Source organism: Arachis duranensis, chromosome 6 (genome assembly GCF_000817695.3).
Source record: "Arachis duranensis cultivar V14167 chromosome 6, aradu.V14167.gnm2.J7QH, whole genome shotgun sequence".
NCBI lineage: Eukaryota > Viridiplantae > Streptophyta > Magnoliopsida > Fabales > Fabaceae > Arachis > Arachis duranensis.
In genome coordinates this window covers 99,824,080-99,835,806 of record NC_029777.3, presented here as the reverse complement: position 1 = coordinate 99,835,806, position 11,727 = coordinate 99,824,080, and the positions used below count along the sequence as shown (strand labels likewise).

The 11,727-nt window shown below is 30.4% G+C and overlaps 1 protein-coding gene across 1 annotated transcript; it reads left to right on the top strand.

Moving 5' to 3' along the window:
- Positions 1-2,827: 2,827 nt before the first annotated feature.
- On the top strand, positions 2,828-9,019 carry LOC107495097 (ABC transporter B family member 11-like). Its single transcript, XM_016116175.3, has 12 exons — positions 2,828-2,928; positions 3,056-3,434; positions 3,520-3,574; positions 3,800-3,975; positions 4,089-4,310; positions 4,390-4,628; positions 4,731-5,256; positions 5,408-6,505; positions 7,017-7,283; positions 7,376-7,639; positions 7,955-8,248; positions 8,591-9,019. Exons 2-12 carry the CDS (start codon positions 3,090-3,092, stop codon positions 8,936-8,938), a joined length of 3,834 nt encoding a protein of 1,277 aa, XP_015971661.1. The 5' UTR covers positions 2,828-2,928; positions 3,056-3,089; the 3' UTR covers positions 8,939-9,019.
- The last annotated feature ends 2,708 nt before the right edge of the window (positions 9,020-11,727 follow it).

The window sequence follows — 11,727 nt, the reverse complement described above, 5'->3', positions numbered from 1 at the left end:
CTATTGTTTGTTTCTATCTTGATGTGTAGAATTTTTTCTGCTAAAAGAAAAGTTAGTATCAACTAACACCCATTTAAACAAAGTTATACTACCCAAAATGCTTTATAAAAATATATTTAATTAACAATTTAATTATTAAATCACTGTAAAATAATATAAAAAAATCATCTATCCCAAATTTTATTGAAATAAATATTAACAAACATGTAATTAAAGAACTAGTTTGTATATGTATTCTGAACATATATATTGTATTAACTTTTTAAGTATATAAAATGTATAACAAACAATTTTAAGTTGACATTATTTTATTTAAAAATAATCTATATACACACACGCGCTTCTACATAAATAATTAGTTGGCAAATCAATGAGCAGATGGTCGTTAGTCATAAACTCGATATTTTAAACAGAAAATAATTAAGCATATATAAGACAACGTACGAATTAAAGAAAGCATATAACCATAGTTTAAATTTATGAGTCGGCAAATCATCACTTATTACATTTAAGTCATTCAACAGTTTTGAAATATGGTTCCTAACAAATTAACATGCATTTGTGTCTTTTTTTTTTTTCAATATTTTATAAATAAGTATATAATTTTTCAGTTGAAAATAACAACAGAATCTAACATAAAAAAAAATGTTAGGTTATATGTTTTATCATAAGTACGTAGCTCTTTTTGAAGAAAATGGTAGGATTTTTGTTTTCTAAGTGTAAGTGCTTAGGTGGATATCAAATAACTACCTCTAAAAAAATTTTATTTTTTTTGCGTGTTATCCCTAATATAAACCAATTTTTTTAAAACAAATGGTAACATGTGTCAACCAAGATGCATAAATATAGAGATATATTATACAAATATAAAATACGAAAAATGTTAGATTGTCCATATTTATTTATATTTAAATTAATGGAGGCCACTTAGATAAAGACGTCTAAAATATCTTTTTTTAAAGATATTTTTATATTGTGTTTTAATTGATTTCTGTATAATTTATTCGGTGTTCCTCATCACATATTATTAAATTCCTCAAAAGATTTTCTTTCCAAAAATAATAAAAAACATTTAATTTGGACTAAAACAAAAAAGGTAATAGATTAACTATTAAATTTTTTAAAAGATTATTTACATAAAAAAATACATCACATTCATCAAAATATATATATATATATATATAACTAATTCAAACCTCTTAAAATTTTTAAAAATAAAAAAATAATTAATTTATATTCATACAATATATAAAATAATTAATATATTATTTATATTCGTTTAATATATAAAATAATTACTATATTATTATTATATTATAGATTAAGATTCACTAATTTAAATTTTCTTTTTATTTTTAATATAAGCATTAGAAATAAATAAAATTTTTATAACTAAATATAGTGTAACAAAATATATATAATATTAATTAGTTCTTAAAAAATTCTAAAAAATAGTTTCTTTCATTTTAGTAAAATAACTATTTATTAAAGTAGACAAATTAATTATTTTCTTCTTATATACAGTTTTTTTAAGACATAAAAATAATTAATTAGGATATTGGTTAAGATAATTAAAGTCACTATTTCATTAAATTTTTAATTTAAAGAAAAATCATAGTTAATTTTAGTATAGAAATTTCGAATCTGAAAACATTGATAAAAATTATGTTGAATTTTGATTTATTTGATTCTCATTTAAATTAATCACTATAAAAGTTAAAGTTCTGTTTTGAAGTTATATTCGAGCTTTAATCCGATTTTTAAAGTTTCAATTTACTTAGTTTGATTTTTTAACTTAGGTATCCATGACTCATATTAGGGTTTTAAGTGTTTAGTTGAAAAAGGTAAAAAGATTTCAATTGTCACATCAAATAGTCGCTAGAATGTATAATGTAGCAGTCGTTAGTCCATCTCAGCATGTCGTTAACGATTTTATGAGACATTGACAAAAATAAGATTAGGAACCAATATGAGTCATAACTATTAAATTGGGAGACTAAATTGAGTAAATCGAAATTTTTGAAATTAAATTGAAATATAATTGTTAGAACCGAACCAGTAATCGAATCGATCAAGCTACTGATTTACTGGTTTATTGGTTCAACCGATAAATTACTGATTGAACCGATAAAACCGGTCTCACGTAAATATAAAATATAAAATAATTAAAAACTTAAAATTAAAATTTGAAATACAAATCTTCACTAACATTTTATTAAGATTCAAGTCTCAACTTCTAAAAATAACTAATATAAAAAAAATCATAAAATTTTAATACTACAATAGTATCTTATTTTGAAATAATAAAAAAATAATTAATTCACAAACCTATATTTGAAATTCACAAAACTTTAGGCTTGAGCTTGTTATATATATATATTGATGAATGTGATATATTTTTTTTATGTAAATAATCTTTTAAAAAAAATCTAATAGTTAATCTATTATTTTTTTGTTTTAGGCCAAATTAAATATTTTTTTATTATTTTTGGAAAGAAAATCTTTTGAAAAATTTAATAATATGTGATGAGGAACACCGAATAAATTATACAAAAATCAATTAAAACAGAATATAAAAACATCTTTAAAAAAAAGAGTGTTATGCGTGTTAGTGGCCTCCTAAACTAATACTCATTTAAGTTAATATCTAAGGATGAAAAAAATACCCTATCATGAAAAAATTAATACTATCATATTTTTATTCAATATATGAATAAATCAACTTACCTTGAAGTCTTAAACTATGTTTGTTTCAGTCTCTAATCCTGTGACCACTTTACTCCAAAAGCGTTGCTCAACTTCTAATCATTGATGCATTTAAGTCATTGGTGATCGTTTATTTCATGCAGCCTCTTTTTTATTCTAGTTCTCTTCTGTTCTATTCTATTCATGAGGAAATATCTTCCGTTACCAGAAGTGTTCTAAAAGGTTGGTTTCATAAGCAAGTTTTCATTGCTTGCTCTAGAAGTTGAGCAGCACAAACTACAGCGCTGCTGTCTCGTTCTCTGCTTTTGATTCTCCGGCATTGATGTTGTTTTCATGCTTCTTCTTGTAGCTTTTTTCCTGTTTACGAATAACAGAATTCTTCCATGAAGAAAGCGGAAGGGGAAAGTAGTTTAGATTTAGACAGTGATGTTATTGCATCTGAGATCAAAGCAGGATCAGTAAGTGATCCACTGGCCGAGGCGGTTCGAGGAACCATTCAAAATGATTCAGAGAAGAGAAAGGGCAAAGATGAAGCGAAAAACACAATCCCCTTCTACAAGCTCTTCTCTTTTGCAGACGCTTTGGATTATGCATTGATGATTGTGGGGACAATCGGTGCTGTTGGAAATGGAATGGCAAACCCTTTGATGACCGTTGTTTTTGGGAGCTTAATTGATGCATTTGGAGGCACCTCAAACTCCCAAAAAGTTGTTCATGATGTTTCCAAGGTATATATAGCAAAGTTTTGTTTTGTTTTTCAACTTGTTCAAGTTTCTGGAAATCAATCTCTTACTGATATAATTTTGTGCTCAGCTGGCTCTCAAGTTTGTATACCTGGCTCTGGGTTCCTTTGCAGGATCCTTTCTTCGTAAGTACTACTTTGGATTCGTGCTTCATATTTTTTTTTTTAAGGAAGGAGCTTAACACAAGAGTGGAATATTATTACAAACTATGAAAATAAAATATTGTTTATAAAAGAATTCAAACTCTGTACTCAATAAAAATGGTACTCAATTCCTGTTATAGTACGTTAATCTTAGGGATATTAATATCCATAACTGACATTCTTTCATAAATATATGGTTTATGACAGAGGTTTCTTGCTGGATTGTCTCTGGGGAGCGACAATGTGCAAGAATAAGAAGCTTATACCTGAAAACAATTCTGAGGCAGGATGCCGGCTTCTTCGACACGGAAACCAACACCGGCGAGGTTGTTGGAAGGATGTCAAGTGACACTATGCTAATTCGAGAAGCCATGGGTGAGAAGGTATGAAGGACTGAGTCTCCTCTGACTATCAAACACAATACTGAGTCTCTGTCTGAAACAGACGCCACCTAAAAGTTTCTCATTCATCATTGTCTTGCCACTTGTTATTATAGGTAGGACAGTTTGTACAGTTAGTGGCATCGTTCGTTGGAAGTTTTGTCATAGCGTTCATCAAGGGATGGCTTCTTACCCTTGTTTTGCTGTCCTGTATTCCACCTCTTGTTCTTGCTAGCGCCGTCATGAGCATCGTTATTGCCAAAGTGACATCGCGAAGACAAGTAGCATATTCTGCAGCTGCATCTGTAGTAGAAGAGACTATTGCTTCTATCAGAACTGTATCATATAACTACCAACCTGAAATTGTTTCTTATTCTTCTTTATATTGTATAAATAAGTCATGAAGATTGAATGCAGGTTGCGTCATTCACGGGCGAGAAGCAAGCCGTGGCTAAGTATAATCAATCATTGTTGAAAGCTTATAAGACTGGAGTTCAAGAAGGAGTGGCTTCTGGATTGGGATTTGGTTCCATTCTTCTCATTGTTTTCTGCACTTATGCTTTGGCCATATGGTATGGTGGCAAATTGATTTTAGACAAAGATTATACAGCAGGGAAAATTATCACCATAATTTTCGCAATTTTGACAGGATCTCAGTAAGTTTTTCTCTTATGCTTTAGAATACTAAACTGTCACTCTTTTTAGCTCGATTTCAATGATGTAAACATAACATTTTGCTCTTTGACATGACTTCTTAGTTCTCTTGGACAGACCTCTCCTAGCATGAGTTCGTTTGCAGCAGGACAAGCCGCGGCTTATAAGATGTTTGAAACGATTAATAGGCGACCTGATATCGATGCTTACGACACAACTGGCCGGCAGCTGGATGATATTCGAGGCGACATAGAACTGAGAGAAGTTGGCTTCAGTTATCCGTCAAGGCCGGATGAGACTATATTCAATGGATTCTCTTTGTTCATACCAAGTGGCACAACTGTAGCTTTGGTAGGGCAAAGTGGGAGTGGAAAATCAACCGTTATTAACTTGATAGAGAGGTTTTATGATCCGCAAGCTGGTGAAGTTCTCATCGACAACATCAATCTCAAAGAGTTTAATCTGAAATGGATAAGACAAAAGATTGGCCTAGTTAGCCAAGAACCTGTTCTGTTTACTTGCAGCATCAAAGAAAATATCGCTTATGGTAGGGATGGTGCGACTGATGAAGAAATCAAAGTAGCAGCAGATCTTGCAAATGCTTCTAAGTTCATAGACACGCTTCCACAGGTGAACTACTAAGCAGCTTCTAAAATATCAAGTTTTTGGCAATTTAGTATATAAAAAATGAAAGCAATATATGCATAGTTCCATAATAAAAAATACCATGTCCATGTGAAAAATCAGCCACTAAATCAGTTATTATGGAAAACAAATGTAGGGACTGGACACGATGATTGGTGAACACGGAACTCAGCTCTCTGGAGGTCAAAAGCAGAGAGTTGCAATAGCAAGAGCCATTTTGAAAGATCCAAGAATTCTACTTCTTGATGAAGCTACAAGTGCACTTGATGCTGAATCCGAGAAAACAGTGCAGGAGGCTCTAGACAAAATCATGATAAATCGAACCACTGTTATTGTAGCTCACCGCTTAAGCACTGTTAGAAATGCTGCCACTATAGCTGTAATTCATCAAGGAAAAATAGTAGAAAAAGCACATTCTGAGCTCACTAAAGATCTTGAAGGAGCCTACAGCCAACTCAATAGATTGCAAGAGACTAACAGTGAGGCAGAACAGAATTTTTCTGTTGAAACAGAAAACCTTGAATCTACTACAAATTCTTCAAGGCATTCAAGTCAACGGTTTTCTTTTAGAAATTCCACAACTCATGTACCCGGCGTTGGAAACAGGAAAGACGATGAAGTTGCTCTTTCAGAAGACACAAACTCAAAACAACCTCCAAAAATACCGATCCGTCGCTTAGCTAAACTAAACAAGCCTGAGATCCCAGTCTTAATACTAGGGACTATAGCTGCAGTGGCCAATGGCATCATATTACCCTTTTTTGGGTTCATGGTTTCAAAGATGGTCCATATTTTCTATGAGCCTGCGGATGAACTCCGCAAAGATTCAAGATCTTGGGCGTATGTTTTCGTGGCGCTTGGCGTATCAGCGTTCTTTATCAATCCCTTGAGGTCCTACTTCTTTTCTGTTGCTGGTGAAAAGCTGGTAAAAAGAATGAGACTAATCTGTTTTGAGAAAATGATTAATATGGAAGTTAGTTGGTTTGATGAAGCTGAGCATTCAAGTGCTGCACTTGGATCAAGGCTGTCCACTGATGCAGCGTCTATTCGAGCTTTGGTTGGCGACGCGCTCGGATTAATGGTTCAGAACATAGCTGCTGCAGTTGCAGGCCTGGTGATTGCATTCCAAGCAAACTGGCAGCTCTCTGTTATAATTCTTGTATTGCTGCCTATATTAGCACTTAACGGAATTCTTCAGATGAAGTTCTTACAAGGATTCACTGCAGATGGAAAGGTTTGTTCCTATCTCCTTCTAGATATAGTCTCTTTTTGCCTCATGCTGGAATTCTAGATTTCTTTGTCATAAAAATCTGATACTATATTATGATACTACTGTTCACAAAAATTTAAGCTATTAAGTAGAGGTATAGCATGGTTATATTATCTAACAATGATATATAATAGATATAACCTTTAGAATGATAAAAGCACAAGAGAATAACTGTCTCAGTCAACTAGTACTTTTCTTCTTAGCTCCAAGTTTTTGACATAAAATCAAAAGGTCTAAAATTTTATCCTTGTCACTCTGCTAAATAAGCTGAATATTTTGTGGTGAAAACTCATATGCGGTATTCTTTCATATGAAGTTAATAGTTGAGAATCATTAGATGATTTAACATATTTGACTGAATTGTCATTTAAAGATTCTCAACTATCAACTTTACATAAAACCGTGTATTATCACCTGCACTTCAAGTCCAAAAATGCGTATCAAACATGATAGATGCAAAAGTATGGCTGTACAGAAATTATACGAGGAAGCAAGTCAAGTAGCAAGTGATGCTGTAAGCAGCAGTAGGACTGTGGCATCTTTCTGCGCTGAAGAGAAGGTGATGGAGTTGTACAAGAAGAAATGTGAGGCACCGATTAAGGCAGGCATAAAGCAAGGGATAATAAGTGGAGTTGGTTTTGGGTTATCATTCTTGTTTCTGTTTTCAGTGTATGCATGTAGTTTCTATGCTGGAGCTAAACTTGTAGGGGATGGTAAAGCATCTTTCTCTGATGTTTTCCGCGTAAGTCTTTCTGTAAATGTTCAATTTTCCAACCAAACGGATTGGATAAGTCTTTCTATACATCTATGATTTTTGGTTTTTCTGATTTTCAGGTCTTCTTTGCCCTGAATATGGCTGCTGTGGGGATGTCTCAAACTAGCACCTTGGCCCCTGACTCAGCTAAAGCTAAAAGTGCTGCTGCTTCTGTGTTGGCCATTATTGACAGAAAATCAAAAGTAGATCCCAATGATGACAATGGTCTGATTCTAGAAAACTTGATGGGAGAAGTAGAGTTTCACCATGTCACTTTCAAGTACCCCACAAGACCTGATGTTCAAATATTTAGAGATCTTTGCTTGACTATTTATTCTGGCAAGGTAAATTTACAGTTTGGAAAAGGGTCGCACTGAAAGGATATAATTTAGTCAATCTAAACTATAAAGCAAACAACTAACTTGGGTTGGTCGAGTGGTCAACTCACTCGTCCGCTTAAGCTAAGTGTGGGGCAGCAGACTCTTAAATAGAGCTCAGATCCGTGACGGATTAGTCCTTAGCTATAAAGCAAACATTAGTAGTTGATTCTACCAACAAAAGTTTATGTATTTTCTCAGGATTAATTTCAAACGTTTGATAGCTTAATACAGAAAGAAAGAATTAACTAACAATTTTGTTTATATAAATGAAAATATCAGACAGTTGCGTTGGTTGGTGAAAGTGGAAGTGGAAAATCAACTATGGTATCACTGTTACAAAGATTTTACGACCCAGATTCAGGTCATATCACACTTGATGGAATAGATATCCAGAAAATTCAAGTTACATGGTTAAGACAACAGATGGGCTTGGTAAGCCAAGAGCCTATTTTGTTTAATGATACAATCAGAGGCAACATTGCATATGGAAAAGGAACACATGCAACAGAGGCAGAGATTACAGCTGCAGCAGAAATGGCAAATGCCCACAAGTTCATCAGTAGTTTGCAACAGGTAATAAATATATTACAGTAACAACAATACTGTGCTCAGTCTATCCTAAAGGAATTTGTTAGTATTGCATGCCAATTTTTGAAAAAATGCATAATTTTATTTTTATGTATGTAACATCTATAATTACATACCTATTGAATCTGAATTACTCAATCATTCTAGGAGTAATTAATGAATGTGAAATAAGATAAACAATAACTAAGAAATGCAAAATAAAGTAACTTTAGGCTGCTTTATGCTGATTTTTAATTGTTCCCAAACATCATTGTTCTAAAATATAGTACTCAACACCTTAATAATACTTATTTCTATAAATAACACAACTTTACTGAATATATGCAGGGTTATGAAACGATTGTGGGGGAAAGAGGATCAAAACTATCTGGTGGACAGAAGCAGCGCGTGGCAATTGCAAGAGCAATAGTGAAGAATCCAAAAATATTACTACTAGATGAAGCCACCAGTGCCCTGGATGCAGAGTCTGAAAAGGTTGTTCAAGATGCACTAGATAGAGTAATGGTGGAACGAACCACAATCATAGTGGCTCATAGGCTATCCACTATTAAGAACGCAGATTTAATTGCAGTGGTTAAGAATGGGGTCATTGTAGAGAAAGGAAACCATGAAACATTGATCAACCATGGTGGCCATTATGCTTCTTTGGTAGCATTGCACACAAGTACATCATAATGTTACATTCCTTTCAGTTTTTTCCATGTTACGTTTACTTTTTGTGATGTATAAGATGCTCGGGAGTCTTTTATATCTCAATTAGGAATCAGACCTGTGTAGTGTATATTAATATGCTCAGGAACCATGTTAAAACTATCATAGGATTTGCACTATGTTAAAACTATCCTATAAAATGTGTAAATAATCTTTTAGAGGTAACTAAAATAATAATTGATGAGATTTCCTTAAAAAATAATGTACACAACTCTTAAAATAAAGAAATTGTGTTATAACAAATTTTATAATATAATATAATGATTGTAGTATAACAAAAATTAATTCTGTCAATTTATGTTTTATATATTGAAATATTTGTCTTACTAAGTATTATTCTTAATAACAAAAAATAGATAAGTAAATACAAAATTAATATATTTATGGATGCCCAAACAAAGCTTGACTGACATAATTTCTACTTCACAGTTCACTAAATACATTTTCAGTGAAATAGATCAAGCAATGATTGTTATTGATGATTGGTGATATGCATACAAAAAATTAATTATTATATTTTTAGATATAAATATATAAGATGTTTAACTCATTTTTATTTTTATTGTGTATTTATAAGTTAATATGTATTTTATATTAATACTTAATTTTTTTGTATATATGTAATATGATTGTATATTAATATATAATATATTAAATATATTCTAATGTATGGCTCATATCATTTAGGTAGATAGGAGTAAATTCTCAAAGTAGTTTATGAGATTGGCGTTATTTTTAGAAGAAATTGATCTTTTTAATTTTTTTTTTCACTTGAGAGGATAAATTATAAAGTGTGATCTTTCAAACTCTTACTATTAATTTTATAAGTGGAATCAAGAAAAAAACATAAGAGAAAAAATATTAAAGAGTTAAAGATCATATTTTACCTTTTCAATTAAAAAAATTGACAGGATTAATTCCTTTTCTGAGATTCTAATAGTACTAACTACGTCTTTGAGATTGACAAAACTATACCACGTTGATCTCTAACCTCTTTTCGACGACGCAGTGACGTAACGATCTTGACCTTTAGTGACACATGTCAATCTTATGATTTCACCATGTGTAACTATATCACGACAAGTCAATCAGTGATGCGAGCTGACGTGGATAGTTATACTACGTATCATAATACTATTTTGTCACATGTTGTATTGTGTTACGTGTTAAAATATTATTCGTCCACGTACTATCTGTTATGTCATTCTTGCAGATGCACTAAATTAGTCCTGACTTTGTACTAAATAATTTATTTTATTCTCTGAAATTAAATGTCGTACACCAAATTAATCTATTCACCAGTTTTTTTTTTATTTTGTTATAAGCTCAAAATTCTTAATATATGTAAAAGCACCAATGTTAGTTCTATTTTTTACAAGCTATTTTAAATATAAGTGTTTTTATAAATATAAAAATGTATATTTAATCAATCATATAATTCTTTTGCTAAAATAATATATTATATATTACAAAATTTATCTATATTAAATTATTGTAAAAAAAATTTATGCGATTAAAATTAAAATCTTAAGAACATTTTATAAAAGAACATATATTTAAAAATATGTAAAAAAATATAATTAAAATTAGTGCATCCAAAGATATTGAAAATTTTAAATTTACAAAAATAGAAGAAAAAATTGGTAATGAGACTAATTTAGTACACGACATCTAATTTCAAGAACTAAAATTAATCACTTCATGTAAAGTTAGAGACCAATTTAATGCATCTGCATTGATAACATAGAAAATGACTCATAGACAACTAATATTATAACACATGAGAGGAGCTGATACTACTATAATATTTTAGATCTATAGCTATGGTTTTTTTTTTTTTGTGTTACGATTATGGTTACAATTTTTTATTATGACAAAAAAAAGCTATGGTCACAGTTTTAAAAAAAATAGTGGCCTAAAGGGTCTATAATTACGATTTTGGGGAGTGATTTAAAGGAGTTTATGGTAACGAGTTTTTAAAAAAATGGTAACTTAAAAGAGTCTATGATCACGATTTTAGGAGATGACCTAAAAAAGTCTATAGTCACGATTTTGAAGATGACCTAAAAAGGTCTATGTTAGCAGTCACATATATCATCACACTATTTAACTAAGTATATATTAATAAAATTTATTTATTTAATGTGTATATTAAAAATTTAATTGAAAATAATGATGTTACATAATTAAATTATTTTAATAATTAAATTAATCTAAACACCCTCTATCTTTGCTTCTGTGCTTGCGCACGGAGCTGTATGCGCACACACACATGATGTTTTCCCTCAAGAAATTTTTGTTAAAAAAAAAAGAAAAACATAAAAAAATAATTACAAAATAATTTGTCAACTAGCTAAGAGTAATTCTCCAGCATCTTTAGAGTTATAAAAATTTGTTAAAAACGGTGTGTTTAGTCAAAAATAACTTTTTATAACCAGTTTTGGATTCAAAATTTTTCAAATAAAAACTAATTTGATAATTTAAAAAGAATTAGGTCACATTGTCTCTTGTTAGATTTTGATAATTGTCAAACATCTGATTAGGGCTGGCTACATGTATTTTATCTATTTAAAAATTTAAAGTAATTAACTAATTACTAAATTAATTATTTAAATTATTAATTTAGTATATTTATTTTTAAACAGTAATATTATAAAAACTTAAAATTAGAAGAAAAAGAATAATAAAATATTTATTTTTGTTTATATTATTTTAGTTTTATTAAAAATTTGATGATAATATTATTTATAATT

Excerpts from the sequence above, each read along its gene's own strand:
- LOC107495097 (XM_016116175.3), top strand. The coding sequence starts at position 3,090 with ATGAAGAAAGCGGAAGGGGAAAGTAGTTTAGATTTAGACAGTGATGTT. Across the intron at positions 3,575-3,799 it reads CTTTGCAGGATCCTTTCTTC|AGGTTTCTTGCTGGATTGTC; the intron begins GTAAGTACTACT and ends GGTTTATGACAG. Across the intron at positions 7,640-7,954 it reads TGACTATTTATTCTGGCAAG|ACAGTTGCGTTGGTTGGTGA; the intron begins GTAAATTTACAG and ends TGAAAATATCAG.